Source organism: Brachyhypopomus gauderio, unplaced genomic scaffold, assembly GCF_052324685.1.
Source record: "Brachyhypopomus gauderio isolate BG-103 unplaced genomic scaffold, BGAUD_0.2 sc40, whole genome shotgun sequence".
Lineage (NCBI taxonomy): Eukaryota > Metazoa > Chordata > Actinopteri > Gymnotiformes > Hypopomidae > Brachyhypopomus > Brachyhypopomus gauderio.
The window spans coordinates 2,884,390-2,909,389 of record NW_027506868.1 but is presented as its reverse complement, the minus strand read 5'-3'; the positions used below and the strand labels follow the sequence as shown (position 1 = coordinate 2,909,389).

Genomic DNA, 25,000 nt, shown 5'->3' with positions numbered 1-25,000 from the left:
AGGGCTGGGCGGGGCCTTTTCTTGGTCTGTTTGCTTAGCTCCTCCTCCTCCGTTTTTTTTAGATGCTCTTTCCCAGTCAAAGAGGCTCCGGTGAACTGACAAACACACAATAGTATTCACTGCCAAAAAAGTTCTGAGCTTTAAAAATACAGAGATATATCTATATATGTACACCATTAAACATTATATAGAAATGCAGTTAAAAATGCTTGACAGAAAAACATTTCAGGGCTCCCTCTACTGGAGACAAACGCTGTTGCCAGCACATCTCTGGAGAAGATGAAAGGCAGGACGGTTGTGTTCTAACCAGAGATCTCTTTGCATCGGGCAGGAACTGTCCGAACTCAGACAGCAGGTCCTCCTGGCCTCTGAACAGGCTGGCAACTTTGGAGAACACCTCATCTTCAGTCATGACTGCACTACTGCGATTCCTGCACTCCTTCATGTCTAACTGCTCCTTCTGTAGTACACACACGCACACACACACACACACATACCAAATCAAAAACACTACAGTACAGCTCTACTACATCCATAAAAAATAGTCATAGTATAAAACACACAATGCCAAACAAAGAGAAGGTCCTTCCTGCACCCAACGACCTGGTGACAATACCACACAACATGCACCTGAACATCATCCTGCACAACTGACCAGCACAAACACAGAACCTATAAAAGCTATTACGCCTCATCCTTAATCACTGTACCCCAACCCCCAGCCTTAATCACTGTACCCTAACCCCAAGTCATTAGCATTTGCGTACCCACACTGGAACCTTTGTTGGAGACGTGCTGTGTGTATTATGGGTCATTAACCCTTTAAAGAGGTTACAGTCTTTATAGGCTGAATACGTTTCTTTTGTAGCACCCCCTATAGATCAGTTTCTTGAAACAAAGAGCCAGACTCAAACCTGCTCGTTTGCTCTACTGACCTGGTACGTGTGCAGTATCTCCAGGAAAGACCTGTAGATCTCTGGATGGTCCAGAAAACGGCTTTTGATTTTGTTCACGTAACTGATGGCACTGTCAAACTCCACTGGGCTGGGCTCGGAGGTGGGTGGGGACACTGATGTGGCAGCCTGTGTTTGGCTAAGCAGAGGCAGGGACAGCCTGCTCATTGGTTCTGCTGGTCCTGAGGAGGAGACACTCTGAGGTGACGCCACAGGCTCGCTCTGAGCAGAACTTGGCTCCACCACTGCTGAGGATGATGACGGGCTGGCCACAGAGCTCACGCTGCTCTTGGCTTTACTTGGAGACACCTGCGTGCACACACACACACACACACACACACACACACACACACACACACACACACACACACGCTCCTCAGAAACAAAAACAAAAGCACCAGGTCTGCTGCCTGTTCAGCTAATAATGTTAGAGCATCACAGTGGGCAGGTGTGTTTGGCCCTTTACCTGGCCAGCGAAGGGAGACTGGACAAATGCCATTCCATTCTTGGGAATTTCGATTCGATAACCTGGTGGCAGGAAGGCATTAAAACCCAGCACAAGGTCTGGATGTCCATGAAATAACTGAGATACTCTGTTTATTACACCTGGTGTGTCGATGCTGTTGAAAGAGAAAAAAAGGATGGAGTGTAAGACTAAAACACTGAAGCATTAAACAGGTCAAGATTCTGAGGTGTGCTTAAGTCAACAAACCTTTGAGACTTAAATTCTTTCATTATGTCCAGAAATTTATTGTATATTCCAGGGTCATTTGCAAAGCGGATTTTAACTTGATCCAGATATGATAGGGCATCTTCTACCTGGGAGGAGGAGATCAGTTAAGCTTTATGCAAAAAGCTTTTATCTGAAAAAGAGTCATCACATCTGTTGTAACAAAAAGCCCTGGAAAGATCTACATCTCGGATATTGATCCACGTCTCTGATGTAGTTATTGATTTTATGAGCAACGTTAAATTTGTGGTGCATTTGGAAATTGTTTCGGTCACATGAAATTCTCTGCATAGCACAAGCTGGTATTAACATGACCACTGCTGCAGTCTGGGGACTAGGGACATCTTGTGCTTTGATAAACACAAGAAGTTATATTTTTCTTATTGTAAATTAAGAAATTATGAGAGTAAAGAAAACGCAAAAAAGGTCCTTACTGTACACGACCAAATTGACTAAAACCACAAGGTAAAATCCGTGATAATCTTAGCAATCCGCTGTTTTACACAATAATATTATATCTACCAAAAAACTATTTTAAATAGTTAGGGTTGCAGATACATCGGCAACTGCCATGTCAGAATATTGGTTTGAAAACGAACCCTAACCCCCAACACACCTCAACCCCTAACTTAACCCCTAACCTACTATAATCCAAACCTACCCTACCCCAACCCACCCCCTAACCCACGTACGTGAATAATAAGCAGTGAACAGTAAACTCAAAGCAGCTGCCTGTTCTACGCAGCCTAAAATCATTATTTACCGGATGTACGTGTAGTTCACAAGTTTTAATCTGGAGTTTAATCTCAGATGTAGTAACCAGTGTTTGTTATAGTTCGTGGTAGAGATGTAAAGGGCTAGATTAACGTTAGTATCAGGATCATTCAGGACAAAAGCGATGGGTCGTTCTCTAAAAAACGAGCTGTTCCCGTTCGGGAACGTTTGATAGTACCGGTAAACGGTGCTCGGTTACAGGAGTACCGGAGACGAGGCTTGCTGGACCCCCTCACGGTTAACCAGACGGTCCGTTCCCGGTACAGATACCGTAGTGTGGGCTAACAAAGAGCCGCTCCACGTCGCCGTTATCGTTCATACCGACGAACGCGTCGCGTTACCGTACGACGTGCCGCTCCGGTGGCCGCTGGCGGAGTAACGTGAACTGCTGTGATCGGTGTCGGATACAAAATGTCGGCGCAGCCCGAACGGAAGCGCCGCTCACCTTCAGCTTCTGGCAGTGCGGCTGGACCCCGCAGGCCCGGTCCTGGTCCCGGCTGACGTGCTGCGGCTGGATCCCGCAGGCCCGGTCCCGGTCTCGGTCCTGGTCCCGGCTGATGTGTTTGGTGGTGCTGTGTGCCTGAATCTTCGCCATTGATCCCAACAGCTACCAAGCCACAACTTCTTTATTTACTCCCGCCGTATTTTCGGCTAGTGGGCCTGCCGCTAGTCCCGGTAGTCTCCGGTAGTCCCGGTAGTCCCGCTCGCAGACCCAGCTATCGTAGTACAACCAGCCCACTGTGTAGCAGCAGCGCGGCCCTGTCGGCCCAAACCCAACTACGTTCGCTCAGGCGGAACCGCAAACACAACGAGCAGCACGGCGAGAAACACAACGGAGATCCGCGATTATAGTGGCGGAATATAAATGATCAACTATCGCCTGTCTCTTTAAATTCGGCGGCAGCTGAGCGGTCGGTTCTGGCGTCCGGAAGCAGAAGGAACGTGAAATTTTAAAAAGCGCATGCGCACGCACAGCGGGGCGGGGCTTGTAGAACTGCGCATGTTACAAATATAGATGGGATTATGAATGGGATTAGCGCTTCGTTGTTCATTAGTGGGATGTAGGGCTACTCACGAGGACACGGGGGAAATAAACACGACGGAACAACATCTCAGTCTCGCTTTTTAAATACTAACGACGCAGACAGCATGCGGGATTGTTATCGAGGGTTGGTTTGAATCAATGCATAACACGTAATCTACGTAAATATCTTGTTCTGTGTTGAATTCAAAACTCTAAATGCACGAATAAATATACTATCAGGATTTTGTTGCACTGACATTGTGAACAGATGCAGACATTATAATGCTAAATGATGGACTACACTGACTTCAGAAGTTTAGATAATAAAGTTCTATTCTAAAACAAAACTTTTAAAAACATGTTTAGTGACATCATGCTATTTATTCAAATGTTTTAATCATGGTTATAAATCAGGCTGACACAGAATAAGGGTTTAAAAATAAGTGTGGTTTATAAAACCAAGTTATGACAGGATCACCAAAGTGTGTACAGAAATAAAAATGAGACATCAGTACAACCACCATAGTACAGCATAGTACACTCCACATTGACAAACTACTCTGTAAAGAGAACTTAGACACTTTCTCTCTGTCTTTTCAAACACAGGACTGCAAATATTTTACCTACTGTTTTCTATTTCAGTCTTCTCATAGTTATTAAAAGTACATCTGTCTATTAACTACAAACATTGTCACAGTATTTAATTTAAGAAAGAGTACAACATCAAGATCAAAGATAGAAAAGATGCAGAGATATCAAGCATTTAACATCATGGGATTAGCGAGCAGATTAATGACACAGTTTCCCCCAGTGGAAAAAACATCAGGGCTTTAATGTCCATTAATATTTATGTATTTGAGGATGTAAGAAATTTAATGTACAAAATCCCCCCCAGTGTGAAGGCTCCCCTCGTCACCAAACCCAGCATGGTACTGCCTGGACACTGGTGGTCAGTCAGTGTGTACCAGCTCTAATTCTCACCCACCTCTGCACCTGATCCCTCACCCTGACATGGCGCACGGCCACGTAAGAGAGGCAGGAGCCCTGAATGATCAGAAAGCAACACCATAAGAAGATCGATCACATTCTACAGTCACAAGAGCACTGTCCTATTCTGATACACAGCTTGACAACAGTTACACATAAGACAGGATTGTGAACCATCAAAAATGCCCCTCGTTAACCATAATACTGTTTGTTTAAAGCAAAACAATTAACATCCATAAATAATTAATACAATAAATTAACCATCAGTCCTATACTCATGAGGAAAAATAAATGTAAGAATTTACAGTGAAACATCGAGGTGGCATGCAGGCAAGACAACTGGCAAAAGAACACAGTGGAGCTCAGAGCCCGTGTGTGTGTTTGTGTGTGTGTGTGTTCATGAGAGACAGATACAGAAGTGTTTAGGGGCAGAGTGTTTAGGACCAAACGGACCAGAACCACAATGGGATGCATAGATCAACCAGAGGGATCATCTGGGATCTTAGGAGAGGGTGCGGTTGATGAATTCAGGACAGCGTTGGGTTCAGTGGATTCCTGTTCTTCATGAGGCCTGTATTTTCACCTCTGGAAAACTGAAACAAACCCATTATAACTTTTTATTGGAATCCTCTATCTTGTGTTGCCAGTGTGCAGGTAATATCTTCTCAACTTTATACACTCATGTTACATCAGAAAGCAATAATTGATAAGTTTGATATTGTGCTAATAAGAATGTTAGGTTGCACAGCAGATACTGATTAAAGGAACACTTGTTACAGCGCGAGGAAACAGCGTGTTGTCCTCGCACTGCTGACATTGAAGGTTCTGTCCATTTTCTGTACAGACAGACATTCACACATTATGCAACATTTATTCTTTTGTTTTTAAGAGAGTTGTTGGCTGCATCCACATTTTGCTTCAACCATGTTCATTAATAATAACAAAAGAAAAAACTGCAGAGTGGCTGTAAATAATTCTGCTGAAAAGTGTGTGGAAGAACCTTTTACACTCAGCACTGACACACTCAACACTGACAGCTAATAGATTGTGCTTGCAAACATTTACAATGAAAAAAAAGATACAGAGTAAAACAAAAAAAAATCAAGCAAAAAGATGAAATTGTCAGCAGTATTCAGCTCTGTTCATCCCCAGATAATAAGCGTCATTATTACAGTACTGTCTTATATAATCATAACTGTAATGTCTTGAAGCAGCACTATCAGTCACATACAGGTGTTCTCTGACAGAGAACCTAGGGTAGATACCAGGGTGGAGGTTAGCCATTTACTCCTCCCAAAGTGCTGTGTGTGTGTGTGTGTTGTGTGTGTGTGTGTGTGTGTGTGTGTGTGTGTGTGTGTGTGTGTGTGTGTGTGTGTGCGCAGAAGTCAGTGACTCCAAAAAAGTGCCTGCTCTCACACCTTACAGATGCTAGAAGTTTTATCTTTAGCTTTCACAAGTGCATCTTATAGTAACTCTAGTAGAAAGATCTCCACCTACTCTAGCAGACAGATCTCCACCTACTCTAGCAGACAGACCTCCACCTACTCTAGCACAGATCTCCACCTACTCTAGCAGACAGATCTCCACCTACTCTAGCAGACAGATCTCCACCTACTCTAGCAGACAGATCTCCACCTACTCTAGCAGACAGATCTCCACCTACTCTAGCACAGATCTCCACCTACTCCAGCAAACAGATCTCCACCTACTCTAGCAGACAGATCTCCACCTACTCTGCGCTGTGGCCCCACGGGGTTCCCCAGATCCAAGACTTTGTGGATCTGAGAGCACATACAACATGGTGACTGCTGCACCTTCTTTCTTAAATTAATAAATCTCAGAAAAAAGTTAGTATCAAACATTAAACAGAGAGTAGATGAGAGGCATGTATGTGTATGGGCAGGGTTCTTCATCACATGGCCTGCAGGGGGCATGAGTTAGATCACTACCGGGGTGGGGGCAGAGCTTGCTGAGTTGTTTGGTGTTTCTCATTTAGGGGAACAGACTGACTCAAAACACTTGAGCTGCAAAAACACGTGTTTGGTCTGTTGGTACAGCAACAGAATGAACACATCATGGCTCTTCTGATGATGGTAAGAACGTCTGCTAAATGTGTTGTGCCTTAAATATAACAGCAAAATTTTAAACCTAATAGGAACTAAATATTCTAGCACTTCTCACCTTAGCAGCAGCTATGCTGGCTGATATGCAGTTATACCTGGAGAGCTGACTGTCCGCTCTTCTAGAAAGTAAAAAACATTTAACACCAGACCCTTCTGGAAATCAGATGCTACCAGACACCCCAGGCACGCCTGTGAACAGTAAATGCACTCTCCAATCTCACGTGACAGAAACAGGGCAAAACAAATGTGATGTCAAAACAATGTAGTACTGAAAATGATGCTAAGAGCCACTCTGCTGATTGGCTGTGATGTAGAGTTCCCATCCCACATGCAGGAGGCGCTTTTCTTCACATTAATGCAATTTCCTGCAAGTACTCAAGAGACTTGTTTACTGACTATATTTAAACTTACGTTAAAACAGAATAAAATACAAAAGGAATACAAAAAACAACAAAGCTATAAGCTGGTTTGTTCTGTCGGATGAGCTGTGCTTGTTGTCCAGTGGTGATAAAGCATTTGTTAGTCCTGTGGTTCTCATACAGCATGAAGCTCCCTGTAGATTTTGGTTGTGATGTTTGTAAACAGTCATATATTTATCAGTTAAAAAATTTAAAACCATTAAATTTGAAATTTTAACCAATATACAAACAGTTTGACTATTGACAAATTAAATTAAATATGCTAATGGAAATAATAAATCTGATATAAAATCTAATAAAAATTAGAAAATGAGTGTTGTGTGTTTAGACATGAGTGGATTTGTGTGTATTTACTGTTAATGTTTTGTATGGATGTGTATTATTGTGTGTATTTACTGATAGTGTTTTGTACTGATATGTTTTAGTGCATGTGTTTACTCTTAGTGTTAAATATTCATGTGTATAATGTGTTTGTCATAGTGTTTAGTATTGATGTGTGTTTTCTGTTAGTGTTTAGTATCAATGTGTATTAGTTTGTGTGTTTACTGTTAGTGTTTAGAATGGATGTGTATTAATGTGTGTTTACTGTTACTGTTTAGTATTGATGTTTATTAGTGTGCGTGTTCTCTGTTAGTGTTTAGTATTGACGTGTGTTCTTTGTTAGAGTTCATTGATGTGTGTGAATTTTCTGTTAGTGTTTAGTACTGATGTTTATTAGTGTGTGTGTTCTCTGTTTAGTGTTTAGTGTTGATGTTTATTAGTGTGTGTGTTCTCTGTTAGTGTTTTGTATTGATGTGTCTCAGTGCTGATTGTGCTTGATTAGTCTTGTTTAGACTGTGGGGAGCGTAATCACTATGTGGAAAAATGTGTGCAAGTGCATTTATGTGTGTGTATGTGTAAGTGTGTGTGTGTGTGTGTAGAGTTGGGTGTGAGACCGAGGCAGCACTAGGGTCAGAGGTCAGTCGTGAAACGTCTCTGGGTTCAACTGAAGGCTTCATCATCTGTGTCCTCAATCAGTACCTTGGTGTCCTTCTTGGACCTGCCACACACGCACGCACGCACGCACGCACGCACGCACGCACACACGCACGCACGCACACACACACACACACACACACACACACACACACACACACACACACACACACACACACACACACACACACACACACACACACACACACAGAGAGGAGTACAGTAATCCATTACTGTAGAGTCTATGACATACTACTTTCTAACAGGGCAGGGTCGCCCACTGCAGATTAATCAGAGTGGTAATAACTAAAGTGTTTGTATTTCTAGTGTTTGAACACTCAGCAGTGTTGAGTGTGTTGCTGTGTGTGTTCATACTGGTTGGACAGCAGGGGGCGACGCAGTGACAGGCTGTAGCTCCTCTTCCACTGTCTTTTGCCCTGGCGGTGGCGCACGCCGTCCTCCTGGTCCATCATCTGCTCCAGCAGCGTCTGGTCATCAGCGTTCAGCGGCGCCACCGAGATGTCGCGCACCGCCCGGAACTCACCACAGTTATTCAGGTGCTCATTCTCCAGACGGAAGAAGTTCCACACAAAGCGTCTGTGGGAGACATTACAGCAGCTGGAACCTTTCAGAGGGAGACATTACAGCAGCTGGGACGTCTCAGAGGGAGACATTACAGTAGCTGGGACATCTCAAAGGGAGACATTACAGCAGCTGGGACGTCTCAGAGCGATGGTCACTATGGCCGTCTGATGCTCCTTCGCTCCTTATGTGAGGATTACAGATTGGTGCATAGTAGCCTCAACAGGCAGAAGCACATGAGAAGCCACAGTGCTAAGCAGTAGACTATGAAGGAGCCATGAGTGAGACATGAGCAAGACAGCAGTGAGACATGAGTGAGACATGGATGAGATATGAATGACGGGTGAGACATCAGTGATACAAGAAGAATATGAATGTTATAACATCAAGAGCGCTGGTGTTGAGAGAGATTGATATGCAATGTGTGTGTGTGAGGTGCATAAGTGATATGTATATATATATATGTATATGTATAAGTATATATATGTGTATATGTATAAGTATATGTATATGTATATGTTTATGTGATTTAGTTTGACATTGCTACATGATTATTATTTTATATATGCATAAGTTATGTATGGGATGTGTGTGTGTGTTATGTATGGGATGTGTGTGTGTGTGTGTGTGTGTGTTATGTATGGGATGTGTTGTGTGTGTGTGTGTGTGTGTGTGTGTTATGTATGGGATGTGTGTGTGTGTGTGTGTTATGTATGGGATGAGTTGTGTGTGTGTGTGTGTGTGTGTGTGTGTGTGTGTGTGTGTGTGTGTGTGTGTGTGTGTGTGTGTGTGTGTGTGTGAGTTATGTATGGGATGTGTGTATGTGTGTGTGTTATGTGTGTGTGTGTTATGTATGGGATGTGTGTGTGGCATGTGTGTACTAAGTATATAGTCAATGCATGTGTTATGTGTGTGCTGTATATGTGCTGTATATGTGCTCTATACAGTATGTGCTATGTAGGGCCATGAGTGCGTGTGTGATGTGTGTGTGATCCGTGTGCAGTGCGTGTGCGGTGTGTGTAGGGTTGTGTGCAGTGCGGTGCGTGTAGGGTCATGTGCAGTGCGTGTGCGGTGCGTGTGTGATGTGTGTGTGATCCGTGTGCAGTGCGTGTGCACTGCGTGTGCGGTGCATGTGTAATGTGTGTGTGATCCGTGTGCAGTGTGTGTGCGGTGCGTGTGCAGTTCGTGTGCAGTGTGTGTGTGTGATGTGTGTGTGATCCGTGTGTGGTGCGTGTGCAGTGTGTGTGTGTGATCTGTGTGCGGTGAATGTGCAGTGTGTGTGTGATGTGTGTGTGTGATCCGTGTGCACTGCGTGTGCCGTGCGTGTAGGGTCATTGTACCTGAAGACCTCTAGTGGTGCCAGTACAGTGGCCAGAATGTCAGCGATGTTGGGGATGTTGGTCATGGTTGTCATGGCGATTTGCAGAGTCCAGGCAAAGCGCAGAATCACGTCCTCCACTATAGCACAGTAGTAATACGCCTGCACAGGAAATGACATCATTACCACAGGAAATTACATAAATACAGGACATAGCACAGTAGTAATATGCCTGCACAGGAAATGACATCATTACCACAGGAAATGACATCATTACAGGACATAGCACAGTAGTAACACACCTGCAGAGGAAATTACATCATTACCACAGGAAATGACATCATTACAGGACATAGCACAATAGTAATACGCCTGCAGAGGAAATGACATCATTACCACAGAAAATGACATCATTACAGGACATAGCACAGTAGTAACATGCCTGCACAGGAAATGACATCATTACAGGACATAGCACGGTAGTAATATGCCTGTACAGCACTTCTGTTCGGACACCTTACAAAGTGCTAAATTGTTAGCCAATCAAAATCCAAATGGATGTGAAACCAGAATTATGCTGTGTCCGAAATAGCATACTTGAACAGAACACACTTAATTCTGTTCAGTACGTGCTGCTCAAGGGGTTCAGCAGTTCTGTCAGTTCGCCTGTGTGCTGCTGAACATGCTTCAACATGTCTCCCAATACAGAACATCAGCCACAGACTTTTTGCATACTGTACGAATACTACATACTCTTGGGTTTAGTCGTATGTGTTAGACGTACGTGTAAGTCGTATGTGTTAGTCGTACGTGTAAGTTGTACATGTTGTGTCGTACGTGTTAGTTGTACGTGTTAGTCGTACGTGTAAGTCGTTTTATTTACAGGTTGTCTTGCATGTAATTTGTGTTGTGCTTTTTTGTCATGTATTGTGGTGGTGTTCCTGCACCTCTAATACTGGACTGTGCCAGTGATGCTCTAAATGTTAACCTTTATGTTAATACCCCTAATAAAGCTAATTTTAAGAGTAATTTGATTAATTATAACTTAAGATTAAAACAGAAACTCATGTTTAATATGTATCTTTCTACACCCACAAACTCCATTTATTTAAAACATTTCTGCCGTAGCTATGAACAAGGTTTCGCTCTAGAATTAAAACATTTCAAACTGTCATCTGTATGATTGAGTTTCAGCCATTTGTATGGTTTGTAATCAACAAAGAACAACTGAATGTTTTTAAAGTAATTTAAAATTAAATACATCTGAGAGTATATATTTCTATACTTCAAACACATCAACTTTACCAGAGTATATTTACTAGAGTATTGGTACCTGCGTAATAGGATTTCTCTTAGTCATCTGTGTGTTGCGGTGTGCTGTGTGTGGCCTCTTACTTTGTGAGGGTAGACGATCTCCTCTCGGAGGAAGGTGTGTTCTCCTGCGTTACGGTCAAATAAGCCCCAGTCCATCTTAAGATCCCAGATCAGAGTGTAGAGGGAGCTGATAACGGAAGAGAGGATCAGCAAGTAGAGGAACGCGTCCGCATCCACATAGTTCTGGTCTGTGAGAGAGAGAGAGAGAGAGAGAGAGAGAGAGAGACAGAGAGAGACAGAGAGAGACGGGCAGAGAGAAACAGAGAGAGTAAAGTACCTTTAAAACCCACCAAGAACTCTTCTGTGTGCTGTTGTACTTCTATATTTAGACAGGACAGATACATTATCACTGGGAAGCAGTTGGTTGACTAAGAAAAACCGATCCATGATCATGAAAGAGACTATTATTATTATTATTATTATTATTATTATTATTATTATTATTATTATTATTATTACTATAATCATTATATGTTCCTGCTGCCTCCACTAGAGGGCAACTTGGCATACATTCATCATTCTTGACATATCTGAACATAATTTAGTACACATGCAGGTTTTAAAACAGGTATTAACACATGTATTAACACAGACATGAACATATGTATTAGCACATGTGCTAACACAGGCATGGATACTGGTATTGACACTGGAATTAACATATGTATTAAAACTGGTATTAACACAAGTATTAACACAGGCATTAACACATGTATTACCACAGCCATTAACACATGTATTAACACCGGCATTAACATATATATGGGTAAAGCTTCAATGAGAGCTACAATGAGAGTCACATTTCTAACATTTCTAACTGCACATAGCAGCATCTCCCTAGAATAATCACTCAGAATAATCACTCAGAACCATTTTACCTTTATTTCGGTCATGACCTGAACCGCCATAATATGCCAATGTAATGTGATTCACTGCAGCCTGAGACAGAACAGATCCCAGATTACACAAACACACACACACACACACACATGCACATGCATATACACACAGACATGCATACACACACATACACACACACGCACACACACACACAGACACACCCACATACATACATACACACACAGACACACATGCATGCATACACACACACAGACATACACACACACACACACACACACACACACATGTATACACACACAGACATACACACACGCATACACACACACACACACACACACACACACACACACACACACACACACACACACACACACATATATACATACACATACATGCATACACACACACACTCGCACGTACACACACACACACACACACACACACACACACACATACGCACGCACACACGCAGAGACACACTTTCTGTAGTCCATCAGCCTGCATTAATGCTGTCGACATCCACAATGTTACCCCATGAAACTGTAGCAGACCCAGTGTGATTCATGGCATGAATACAACCAATACAGGGACAGCAGGGTGTATTCTGTAGACTCTACAGGGTCAGTGTGGCCGGGGCCCACAGCACTCAGGCACAGGGCTGGATAAGTGATCAGGCACCTCTGAGCCTGAAATCTCTCCAGAGATCATGCTGGTCTGGGCATTGATCTGTATGCGAGAGGCATCACACACCACCTCCCTGCAGACTGCATTTACAGGGAGCTCCAGGGTGTGTTTACTCACCCAGTATCCCCAGAATTAGTGTTACTGTTTAACATTAGTGTTAGCATTAGTCTTACTGTTAATATTAGAAATACTAATATTAATATTAATATTAATACTAATACTTAAGCTTAGCTGAATATCACTTAGAAGTAGCTCACATTTAAAATGGTGACATTTAAAGGAAATGAATACATTTCCAGCAAATAAATAAAAAATCTGATCAAGCAGCTTAGGGAACATTCAGAAATGATCGATTTGGTGTGAAGTTCCATTTCTGAGGTGATATGAGTTAAAAGGTTGAACTACTGAAGGGAGGGAGAGAGAGAGAGGGAGAGAGAAGGGATAGAGGAAGAGAGGGAGGGAGGATAGAGGAAAAGAGGGAGAGGGAGAGAGAGGGAGAGAGGGGATAGAGGGAGAGAGGGAGGGAAAGAGAGAGGGAGAGACAGGGAAAGAGGAAAAAGAAAAGAGACAGACATTGAGAGACAGAGGGAGAAGGTGTGAGCGGAAAAGAAACAAATGGAGTGATGTCTTTCATCCTTTAACTGCAGCAAGTGATCAGAGGAGACAAACTGCTGCGTCTCTGCCTTCAGCTTCACTACCAATCCAACTTCAGGACATTTGAGAATTGTGAGTGTTTCCTGATTAAGAATGAAGCCCCAGGACTAAACCGCAGTGCCAATAATGAATGGCTGTGAAAAGTGAAAAGCTTTGTCTGAATATAAATATAAATACCTTTATTGTCATGTGTGAGGTGTGTTAGTAACAGTGTTGGGAACGTTACTTTAAAAAAAGGACTAAGGACTTTTTTGAAAAAGCAGTTTTCAGTCAGTTGAAATGAGTAGATCAGAAAGGTGTTTAACTTTTGATATTTTGATATTTATTGCACATCAACAGACCAGTGCAAGATAAAATAGGGTTAGGGTTTAAAATCCCAAATCTTTGTGTAAAAAAAAAAAAAAAAAAAAGCAAAAGTAAACAGTTACACTATATTAAAGTGTAAAGGGATCAAACTGCCAAATGGTCAGAGGCTTCCCCCATTGAGGAGATACATGGATGACATCACCACCCTCCTTCAGACAGCAGCGTGTACATCAAGACTGCTGAAGAGGATGGATGAACTAATGTCATGTGTGAGGTGTGTTAGTAACAGTGTTGGGAACGTTACTTTAAAAAAGTAATTATAGTTACTCACTACTTGTTCAAAAAAGAAACTGAGTTAGTAACTGAATTACTCTATAATAAAAGTAACTCGTTACCAGGGAAAGTAACTATTTGCATTACAGTTAAAAAAAGTTATATGCCAATGAATAAGGACTTTTTTGAAAAAGCAGTTTTCAGTCAGTTGAAATTAGTAGATCAGAAAGGTGTTTAACTTTTGATATTTATTGCACATGAACGGACCAGTGGAGGATAAAATCATTTAAAATCCCAAAATTTTTGTGTAAAAAAAAAAAGCAAAAGTAAACAGTTACACTATATAAAGTGCATTTACATCTATCAAATTAAATTAAATTCTCTCAACCTGAGACAACTGGTTTGTTCACAACAGAAGTAAACTTAACAATAAAACCTCTATTCTTAATTAAATAAATCAAATACCCAGTCTGGTAGATATTCAGGAACTTCAAGTATTTTCTTAAATAATGTTTATATCGCCACCTTGAAAATGCAAATTTTTCTTCGGCTTGCTCCTGATTCGCCATTTCTGCCTCTTCTCAGTTCGGCACGCGTGTAAATACTGGCTCTGATTGGCTACCATAACGCTGCCTTAGCCAATCGCTTACTGACTTGTTAAGTTAAACAGGTGTTACACCGAGAACTGTGACCTATCGAGATCTGTTACTCCTCACTAGCCTGGGCAGGGGTCTGCTCGGATTACTGTTAGTATATCAATATATAGTAACGCACCGCTTTTAATGACCAGTAACGTCAACAGCGTTGTAATGACAGGAAAAGTAATTAATTATATTATCCCGTTACTGACAAAATGACGCCGTTACCTAACGCCATTATTTTTAACGGCGTTATACGCAACACTGGTTAGTAACATGTGTGTGTGAGGTGTTAGTAGATGTATGTGAGGTGTGTTAGTGACATGTGTGAGGTGTGTTAGTAGACGTGTGTGAGGTGTGTTAGTGATGTGTGTTTGAGGTGTTAGTAGACATGTGTGAGGTGTGTTTGTGACTTGTGTGTGAGGTGTATTAGTAGACGTGTGTGAGGTGTTAGTGACATGTGTGAGGTGTGTTAGTGACGTGTGAGGTGTGTTAGTGACATGTGAGGTGTGTTAGTGACGTGTGAGGTGTGTTAGTGATGTGCAATCCGCAAAAGAGCGTTCCCCTAGGAACACCAGGATATGTACCCCAGCCTGCACAGCCAACAGCTGGGTTTAAAACCAAGCCCCCCAAGCTCAGTGAGGTCAGGCAAGCCGTGGTCAAGGCGAGGTCCTCTTCTGCACCAGGCCCCAACGGAGTACCCTAGAAGCTCTATAAGAACTGCCCCAAGGTACTAAAGTTACTATGGTACCTAATGAGAACTGCCTGCCATCTAAGTGACAAAGAGCGGTAGCAGTTTTCATACCAAAGGAAACAAACTCCAAGGACATCAGCCAGTTCCGTAACATCGCCCTACTGAATGTGGAAGGAAAAATCTTCTACTCACTACTAGCCAGAAGAATGACCAGCTACCTGCTTGAGAATGGCTATATTGACACAAGGTGCCAGAAAGCAGGGGTGCCAGGAATCCCTGGATGCGTAGAGCATTCTACAATGATCTGGGACCAGATCCAAAAAGCAAAGAGGGAGAAGCCCGACCTGCATGTCATCTGGCTTGACCTTGCCAAAGCATATGGATCAGTCCCGCACCAACTGATCAATTACGCCATGGACTTCTTCCACATGCCCACCTGTGTAAAGACATTGGTAGCAGAGTACTTTAACAACCTGCAGATGTGCTTCTCCGTGCAAGACTTCACTACCGGGTGGCAACGGCTTGATGTTGGAATTGCAATAGGATGTACCATTTCTCCCATACTCTTCGTAGCAGCATTCAAGATCATTCTCATTGGTGCAAGACAGATGGTAGGAGGGATCAAACTGCCAAATGGTCAGAGGCTTCCCCCACTGAGGAGATACATGGATGACATCACCACCCTCCTTCAGACAGCAGCATGTACATCAAGACTGCTGAAGAGGATGGATAAACTAATGTCATGGGCAAGAATGAAGATCAAGCCCTCCAAGTCTCGCAGCCTGTCACTCAGGAGAGGAGTCAGGGACGACCGCACCACCTTTGTGGTCGGACATGAGGAGATACCACTCCTTGCTGAGCAATCCATCAGAAGCCTGGGGAGGCAGTACACCGCAGAGCTGTCTGACAAACAGATGGGGAAAACCGTCATGAAACATCTTTGTGATGGCCTGGCAAAGATCGACCAAAGCCAATTCCCTGGGAAGTATAAGGTCTGGTGCTATCAATTTACTCTCTATTGGAGGGTAATGTGGCCCCTAAAAATGAGTGAGATCCCCCCATCAACCGTGAGCAAGATGGATGGGAAAGCCAACTCATTCATCCGAAAGTGGTTGGGGCTGCCACGGTGCCTATCTGAAGCTGGCCTCTTTGAAAGGAAAATATTACAGCTACCACTGAAGTCACTACAGCTGGGCTACATGCAAGAGAAGGCCCGGTTGGTCCTCGAGCTTAGGGAGTCCACAGACAGGTCAGTTAGGAACGCTAACATAGGGGTGCTGACTGGCCGCAAGTGGAATGCTCAGACAAAGGTTGACCAAGCTATCAGTCGCCTGCAACATCAGGAGATCGTCGGCAGAGTCCAGGTGGGAAGAACTGGCCTGGGTTGGGGAGATGCACCACGCTTCTAGTCCAAGGCCAACCGCAAGGAAAGGAAGGAAATGGTGGTGGCGGAGGTGACCAGGATGGAGGAAGACCGCTAAATGATCAAAGCCGTGTCACAAAGTCGGTAAGGAGGCTGGACAACCTGGGAGGGAGTTACAAACAGGTGCATCAGTTGGTCAAATATGTGGAAGATCCCACAGGCAAGACTCAGCTTCCTTATACGCTTAACATATGACACACTTCCCTGCCCTCGGAACCTCCACCAGTGGTTCAGGAGTGAGGAATGTTGTGCGCTCTGCAGTGTTCCCAACGCAAGCCTCCAGCACATCCTGTCAGGCTGTAAGATCGCGCTCTAACAGGGCCGCTATAGATGGTGCCACGACCAAGTCCTGAGAAAGTTAGCCGAAGTGCTGGAGGAGCGGAGACAGGGAAGTAATGCACCATCAGCTGCAGAGGACCACATCACCTTTGTTGTGGAAGGAGGGATCAGGAAATGCATCAGGCCAAAATAAGCATCAAGGCCCTTCTCCGCTGACCAAAAGTAGAGAATGAGGGTCGATCTCGACAGGAAGCTTCAGTTCCCCATGGAGATCAACACCACATCTCTCCGGCCAGACATAGTTGCGTGGTCAACCAAGGCAAGAGCGGTGATCCTCATCGAGCTCATGGTGCCCATGGAGGAGGGGATCGAGGCTGCCTTCGAACGCAAGAGGGGGAAATACTCTGAGCTGGCTGCTGAGTGCCGGGAGGCTGGCTGGAAGACCACCAGTGGAGGTCGGATGCCGTGGCTTCATGGATTTGTCAACCACACGCCTCCTGAGGGAGGTAGGTGTAACGTATTGACCAGACAGAGAGGGATCCAACTGCGGAAGTATACCGCTTTTATTCAAATGAGTCACGTTTACATAAAACGGCACGAGTATCACTAGCGCTAGGTGTAGTAACAACAATAGCGTTTTCTTGGGATGGTCAGGACGGTCCAGGGTCATAACGAGAGGGCAGAATCCGGGAGGTACAGGAGGGCTAGACAGGAGGCGAGGTCTGAGGAGAAAGCAAGGGTCAGAGCACAGGAGATCGAACAGGCAATGGAAACGCTTGGTATGCTGCATGGGAACGGCAATACTTCGCGACGAGGAAGTGGTGGGAAGGTGTATATATGTGACTGAAAAGGGGGTGTGGTGATTAGTATCAGGTGTAGCTAGGAGGGACATATCAGACGGCATTCCTTACAGTAGGGCTCACTGGAGGAAGGCTCAGGAAGGTAACAAAGGCCCTGGCAAAGGAGGCTGAACAAGGGAGCTTTTGGCTCTGGCTCAGGAGGAAGGACAAAGCTTGGGGGAAGAACACCTAGAGATTAGGCCTGTGCTGAAAAAAACGATTTTCCGATTCAGAATCGATTCGCATATGATGATCTGATAATCGATTCGTACGTCCAAAGATTGATTTTTTAGTGAACTTTTAACCCCGCCTCGTCACTGAATTCACGCAGGCGTGCTCGGTCTAACTAACTGTAAAACAACATGGCGTCGGACAGTGACGGTAACGACGATAGTCAAATCGGCAATCTAAAAACAGAAGGACAGTTTATCCAGTGTCAGTGACTATTTACAGTTAGTCCATGTCACTGACAGTTTGCCCAGTGTTTTTACAGTTTAAAAAAGTAAAAAATGCTCTTGTAACGTTGGGCGCAAGGCGATGGACGAGACAGAATCCTTTGTACTTTCCAAATCGTTACGTTTATTACATTTACCGAAGCGCAGACAGCGCACATAAAACACGTTTACATAGAACATGTGTGACTCAAACAACGAGCACAGGACGCTGCGCAAACGCACATTAAGTAGACAAACCACACAAACCCCACGTGATGACGAGACGAGCCACAGGTGAGGATTATCACAAGACGCACCCGCACCCACAGAGATCTACAGACACAGACGAGTAGACGCAGACAACGTTAACACACGCCCAACAGGGAGGGGTCGGGGACCGTAACGTGAGAGTTCTGTTCTTATACTCTCTTTAAAGAAAAATACACGTTTACATTTTATACTTTCAGTTTATTAAGTGTGAGCACTTTTAAAATAAAAATGCATTTGGTAGCAACAGCTTTTGGGTGACTTCTTAATTATTTCAATCATAATAATAATGCACTGGTTAGTGTCCCAGTAGGAGTCCACTGTTGCAGATATAGACACCTCAAAGATGTCCTCTGTTTATTGTCCTGGATTACCTTTCTTGAAGGTAGATTTATGATTACCCTTTTCACCAGTCTTCCAGCCATCAGTAACTACCAACTACCAGTAACTATTTGCTGATTAATATTGATATAATACTAGTTTTAACATGTTGCTTGTTGCTTCTGTACATAGTCAGGAAACAGCTCAAATAAATACATTTTTAATAACACTAAACCCCGAATTGGATCGAATTGGATAGAATCGATTAAATCGGATTAAATCGAAATAAATCGATTCTTAATCTTCAGAATCGGAATCGGATCGATTCTTGGAATTTGAATCGATACCCAGCCCTACTAGAGATCATATTACACCTGCACTCCACTCACTGAACTGGTTACCTGTCAGCTTTAGAATAGATTTTAAGGTTCTAGTGATGGTTTTTAAATGTCTTCATGGTCTTGCCCCTCTTTACCTCAGTGAAATGATGGTTAGATATGTTCCAGTCAGGTCTCTCAGGTCTTCAAACAGTAACCTACTGGTGATTCCTAAAAGCCGATTAAAGATTGGCGAGGGTGCTTTTAGCCACTATGGCCCAAAGCTCTGGAATTCTCTTCCTGAAGAGCTCAGAGGCATTTCATCCCTGCATAGTTTTAAGAACAGTCTCAAAACATTCCTGTTTAGATCCGCTTTTAGTTAAAAAATTCTCAATCTTATTTACTTTATTACATTATGTTGTCTATTATTTTCTAAATCCAATTATCTTAATAGTTTTATCTTATTTACTTTACTTCTTATTATCTTATTTACTTTACCTTTTTTACTTTTTACAGTTGTGATCAAATTTATTCAACCCCCACTGAAATAAAGTGTTTTGGCCAGTTTGACATTGATTTTGATCATTTCAGTCATCTTATTTACAATTATATCAAAGAGGCACTTATAAATTAGACAAACATAACATAATATTTATGATGGAATAACCACAAATGTCTTTACTGTGCTCACATCATTATCAGTTTTATTCAACCCCCTAGTGACATTATTTTTTAGTACTTAGTACAACATCCTTTTCCAGTTATGACAGCTTTCAAGCGTGAAGCATAGCTTGACACAAGTGTCTTGCAGCGACCTATGGGTATCTTAGCCCATTCTTCATGGGCAAAAGCCTCCAGTTCAGTCACATTCTTAGGCTTGCGCACTGTAACTGCCTTCTTTAGGTCCCACCAGAGGTTCTCAATTGGATTTAAGTCTGGTGATTGCGATGGCCACTCTAGAATGTTCCAGCCTTTCATGTTCAACCATGCTCTAGTGGACTTGGATGTGTGCTTCGGATCATTGTCCTGTTGGAAGGTCCAACGTCTCCCAAGCCGCAGGTTTGTGACTGACTCCATCACATTTTCCTCCAAGATCTCCTGGTACTGAAGGGAATTCATGGTACCCTGCACACGTTGAAGCTTTCCTGTACCATTAGAAGCAAAACAGCCCCAAAGCATAATTGACCCCCCGCCATGCTTCACAGTAGGCAAGGTGTTCTTTTGTTCATAAGCCTGGTTCTTCCTTCTCCAAACATAGCGCTGGTCCATTGTCCCAAACAGTTCTAATTTAGTTTCATCTGACCACAGTACACTGTTCCAAAACCTTTGTGGCTTGTCCACATGACTTTTGGCATACTGCAGTCGACTTTTCTTGTTCTTTGGAGTCAGCAAGGGGGTGCGTCTGGGCGTTCTGGCATGGAGGTCTTCGTTATGCAGTGCGCGCCTTATTGTCTGAGCTGAAACTTCAGTGCCCACATCTGACAGGTCTTTTTTCAGTTCCTTAGCAGTCACGCGGGGATTTTTCTCCACATTACGCTTCAGGTAGCGCACAGCAGTCGCGGTCAGGATCTTCTTTCTGCCACGACCAGGTAACGTTTCCACTGTGCCCTTTAACTTGAACTTGCGAATGATACTTCCGATAGTGTCTCTTGGAATATTTAACAACTTCGCAATCTTTTTATATCCATTGCCATTCTTGTGAAGAGCAATAACCTCTTCTCTTGTCTTCTGGGACCATTCTCTTGCCTTCACCATGCTTGGAAACACACCAGTAGATGTCTAGAAGGAGCTGAGTATCACAGTCCTTTTAAATCTGCCTAATTGGTGCTTATCATGCTTGATTGCTGCTCGTTGACATCCACAGATGTTTTCAATACCTGATGGAAAACACTGGAATGAACCTCTGTTCTTAGGAGTGGTAGTCGTAAAGGGGTTGAATAATTGTGTCAATGAAGAAATCACAAAAAGGCCATTTAATACTTTATGACAAAAAAAATTGATGCTATCTTAGTTGCATTTAGTTCTTTAACAAGTCCTTGTAAGATTTCATTATGAACACAATTACAAATGTGCACTGAATTCCATAAAACCCTTCGCAGCATTGGGGGTTGAATAAATTTGATCACAACTAGTAATCACTAGTGTGTGTGTGTGTTCTGACTGCACAGATGGGTTAAAAGCGGAGGACAAATTTCGATTGGGGTGTAAAAATCACAATTGACAAAATATGGCACATTTCATTTTTTTTTTCATTTCACAACTGTATGTTATTTTAATATTTTTATCTTTAATTTCTTTTAACATTTTCCTTTTGTCTTTTTGTCTTATCTCCTTTTAATGTTTATTTTATTTATACTGTAAAGCACTTTGAGTTGCATGTATTTATGAAAGGTGCTATACAAATAAAGATTATTATTATTATTATTATTATTATTATTATTATTATTATTATCTAACCCCAGACAACAGCCATACGGAAAACATCAATCAGCTGCATGGGGTGACAGGGAGACGTCCCCGTCACTGCTCCGCCACCAGGAGACGTACCAGAATTTAAAAAGCGAAACGTTGGGGAATGGTGGTTTCTGGCTGATGACCCTGCAGCTGACCAATGGGCACCGGTGGAGGTGCAACAGGCAGCAATGCCCAGCAGGTTGGAACAGCTACCTGTATAATCCCAGTGACGTGTGTGAGGTGTGTTAGTGATGTGTGTGAGGTGTGTTAGTGACGTGTGTGACATGTGTTAGTGACGTGTGAGGTGTGTTAGTGATGTGTGTGAGGTGTGTTAGTGATGTGTGAGGTGTGTTAGTAGACATGTGTGAGGTGTGTTAGTGACGTGTGTGAGGTGTGTTAGTGACGTGTGTGAACTGTGTTAGTGAAGTGTGTGTGAGGTGTGTTAGTAGACGTGTGTGAGGTGTGTTAGTGACGTGTGTGTGAACTGTGTTAGTGAAGTGTGAGGTGTGTTAGTGACGTGTGTGTGAACCGTGTTAGTGACTTGTGTGAGGTGTGTTAGTAGACGTTTATGAGGTGTGTTAGTAGAGGTGTGTGTGAGGTGTGTGTGAAGTGTGTTACTAGAAGTGTGTGAAGTGCGTTAGTAGACGTGTATGAGGTGTGTTAGTAGACGTGTGTGAGGTGTGTTAGTGACGTGTGTAAGGTGTGTTAGTGATGTGTGTGAGGTGTTAGTAGACGTGTGTGAGGTGTGTCAGTGACATGTGTGAGGTGTGTTTATAGATGAATCAAACAAAGTAAAGTTCAAGTTATGTCATCAATGTCTTTCATTTCGCACGACAACAACCAACATGGCATACCATTTAAAACGCGTAAGGCGAAAAACAAAACAGTTCAGCCGTTTGTCGTGTCGTCTCGGCGTGTCTCGGCAAGTAGGTCTATAAACATTTTTTGTTGTTTGCTTTTTAAACCCTGTTACTTGAACCTTTACTTATAATTTTTTTTGCTGTTGTGTGGCAATTTTTTATATTTTCAGGCAGGCATATTTTATTTAAAATATTTTTGACATTTTGCACAGTGCCTGTCTGACAGTTTGATATGCGCACTGCCCACTGACGGTTAATGTTCTCTAACGTTTCATAAAAAATAAATAAGTAAATAAAAGCTGAATAAAGCCACCCTACCATGTTTATTCATTTATCTGAGTGTCTTAGGTTTTTACTTTAAAGTGGAAAAAAGTCCTGAATGAGAACGGGATCCTGTTTATGGTGCTCTAGTTAAATAAAAAAAAAACCGATTCAACTATTAGTCGACTAAAGGGAAAATCTGACTAATCAGATTTGACTATGAAAATCCTTAGTTGAATACACCTCTAATTCTTACCTTTGTGTGTACTGTAGAGTGCTGTGAACGCTACCACAAAGAAGGTGGTGGAATATTTCCCAGCATTCACCAGGTGCGGGAATGCTCGCTTGGTGTCACGGTAACGTCTCAGACACTGGACGAATCGGAACCAGGCTGGCAGACACTGGATGATGGCGCGCAGGCCATAGGAGTAGGAGTGACATCTCCCATCTGCTGCAATAATAAACAGGAGTTGCTAACACAGCACGTGGATGTGATTTATGTGTGTGTAACCCCTGGGCGGGGTTAGGGTCTGTAATAGGGTCTGTAATGTGCAGTGGGCGGGGTTAGGCTCTGTAATAGGATCTGTAATGTGCAGTGGGCGGCGTTAGGGTCTGTAATTGGGTCTGTAATGTGCAGTGGGTGGGGTTAGGGTCTGTAATTTGCAGTGGACGGGTTTAGGGTTTGTAATAGTGTCCGTTATGTGCAGTGGTTGGGGTTAAGGTCTGTAATAGGGTCTGTAATGTGCAGTGGGCAGGTTTAAGGTCTGTAACAGGGTCTGTAATGTGCAGTGGGCAGGGTTAGGGTCTGTAATGTGCAGTGGGTAGGTTTAGGGTCTGTAATAGGTTCTGTAATGTGCAGTGAGCGGGGTTAGGGTTTGTAATAGGGACTGTAATGTGCAGTGGGCGGAGGTAGGGTCTGTAATGTGTAGTTCATGAGACTATGGTCATTAATCTAATAATGTAATGGTGTGGGTCGGGTTAAAGTTAGTGGTGTGGGTGGGGTTAGAGTAATGGTCTGGGTTAGATTAGGATCAGTAATGCACTGTGGACACTAATGTGATGTGGGCGGGGTTATGTGCTGTGGGTGGAGTCAGATGTGTGGGTGAGTTACCTGGTGATTTGGGCAGTAGGCCGTCAACCTCGTCCCACTGTAGCTCCATGCTGTAGTAACACAGCAGATACTCCAGATCCATCAGCACCATCACCAGAGAGTTCAGCTGATCAGCCAACCAGAAATCAGCAAACTCCACACGGTGGAACGGAGCAGTGGACACGCGGAACTGAGGAGGACAGAGACACTCAACATCACGGTGGAACGGAGCAGTGGACACACAGAACTGAGGCGAACAGAGACACTCAGCATCACGGTGGAATGGAGCAGTGGACACACAGAACTGAGGAGGACAGAGACACTTAACATGCAGCATCCCTATGAACCCTAGCATAACTGAAAAACTGAATATATAACCAAGTGTGTGTGTGTGTGTGTTTGTGTATGTGTTTGTATATGTGTGTGTGTGTTTGTATGTGTGTGTTTGAATGTGTATGTGTGTGTGTGTGTGTGTCTGTGTAATAGCATATGTAATAGGGCTGGGTATCGATTCAAATTCCAATAATCGATCCGATTCCGATTCTGAAGATTAAGAATCGATTTATTTCGATTTAATCCGATTTAATCGATTCGATCCGATTCGGGGTTTAGTGTTATTAAAAATGTATTTATTTGAGCTGTTTCCTGACTATGTACAGAAGCAACAAGCAACATGTTAAAACTAGTATTATATCAATATTAATCAGCAAATAGTTACTGGTAGTTGGTAGTTACTGATGGCTGGAAGACTGGTGAAAAGGGTAATCATAAATCTACCTTCAAGAAAGGTAATCCAGGACAATAAACAGAGGACATCTTTGAGGTGTCTATATCTGCAACAGTGGACTCCTACTGGGACACTAACCAGTGCATTATTATTATGATTGAAATAATTAAGAAGTCACCCAAAAGCTGTTGCTACCAAATGCATTTTTATTTTAAAAGTGCTCACACTTAATAAACTGAAAGTATAAAATGTAAACGTGTATTTTTCTTTAAAGTGAGACTATAAGAACAGAACTCTCACGTTACGGTCCCTGACCCCTCCCTGTTGGGCGTGTGTTAACGTTGTCTGCGTCTACTCGT

The 25,000-nt window shown here is 43.1% G+C and overlaps 2 protein-coding genes across 4 annotated transcripts in view; both read right to left on the bottom strand.

Annotated features, from left to right (window-relative positions):
- Positions 1-3,411, bottom strand: part of sin3b (SIN3 transcription regulator family member B) — an 18,682-nt gene extending 15,271 nt beyond the window's left edge. Inside the window, 6 exon segments of the mRNA XM_076985304.1 lie at positions 1-95; positions 308-460; positions 936-1,262; positions 1,420-1,573; positions 1,666-1,772; positions 2,903-3,411. The exon segment at positions 1-95 is cut by the window's left edge and continues 28 nt beyond it. Of these exon segments, the coding sequence (XP_076841419.1) occupies positions 1-95; positions 308-460; positions 936-1,262; positions 1,420-1,573; positions 1,666-1,772; positions 2,903-3,052 (986 nt within the window). The 5' untranslated portion in view covers positions 3,053-3,411.
- Positions 3,412-3,907: 496 nt separating this feature from the next.
- xpr1a (xenotropic and polytropic retrovirus receptor 1a) overlaps positions 3,908-25,000 on the bottom strand; it is a 97,637-nt gene continuing 76,544 nt past the window's right edge. Inside the window, exons 10-16 of one of the 3 annotated variants that reach the window (XR_013123035.1) lie at positions 23,936-24,104; positions 23,081-23,275; positions 11,281-11,447; positions 9,908-10,047; positions 8,361-8,582; positions 6,032-8,049; positions 3,908-5,985 (exon numbers count right to left, since the gene is read on the bottom strand). Coding sequence is in view for 2 of the 3 variants with exons in the window: in XM_076985363.1 (XP_076841478.1) it covers positions 7,992-8,049; positions 8,361-8,582; positions 9,908-10,047; positions 11,281-11,447; positions 23,081-23,275; positions 23,936-24,104 (951 nt within the window). In the remaining variant the exon portion in view is untranslated. Of the gene's footprint in view, positions 8,050-8,360; positions 8,583-9,907; positions 10,048-11,280; positions 11,448-23,080; positions 23,276-23,935; positions 24,105-25,000 lie in introns of all 3 variants that reach the window. The other 2 variants (XM_076985364.1, XM_076985363.1) reach the window with 2 other exon arrangements.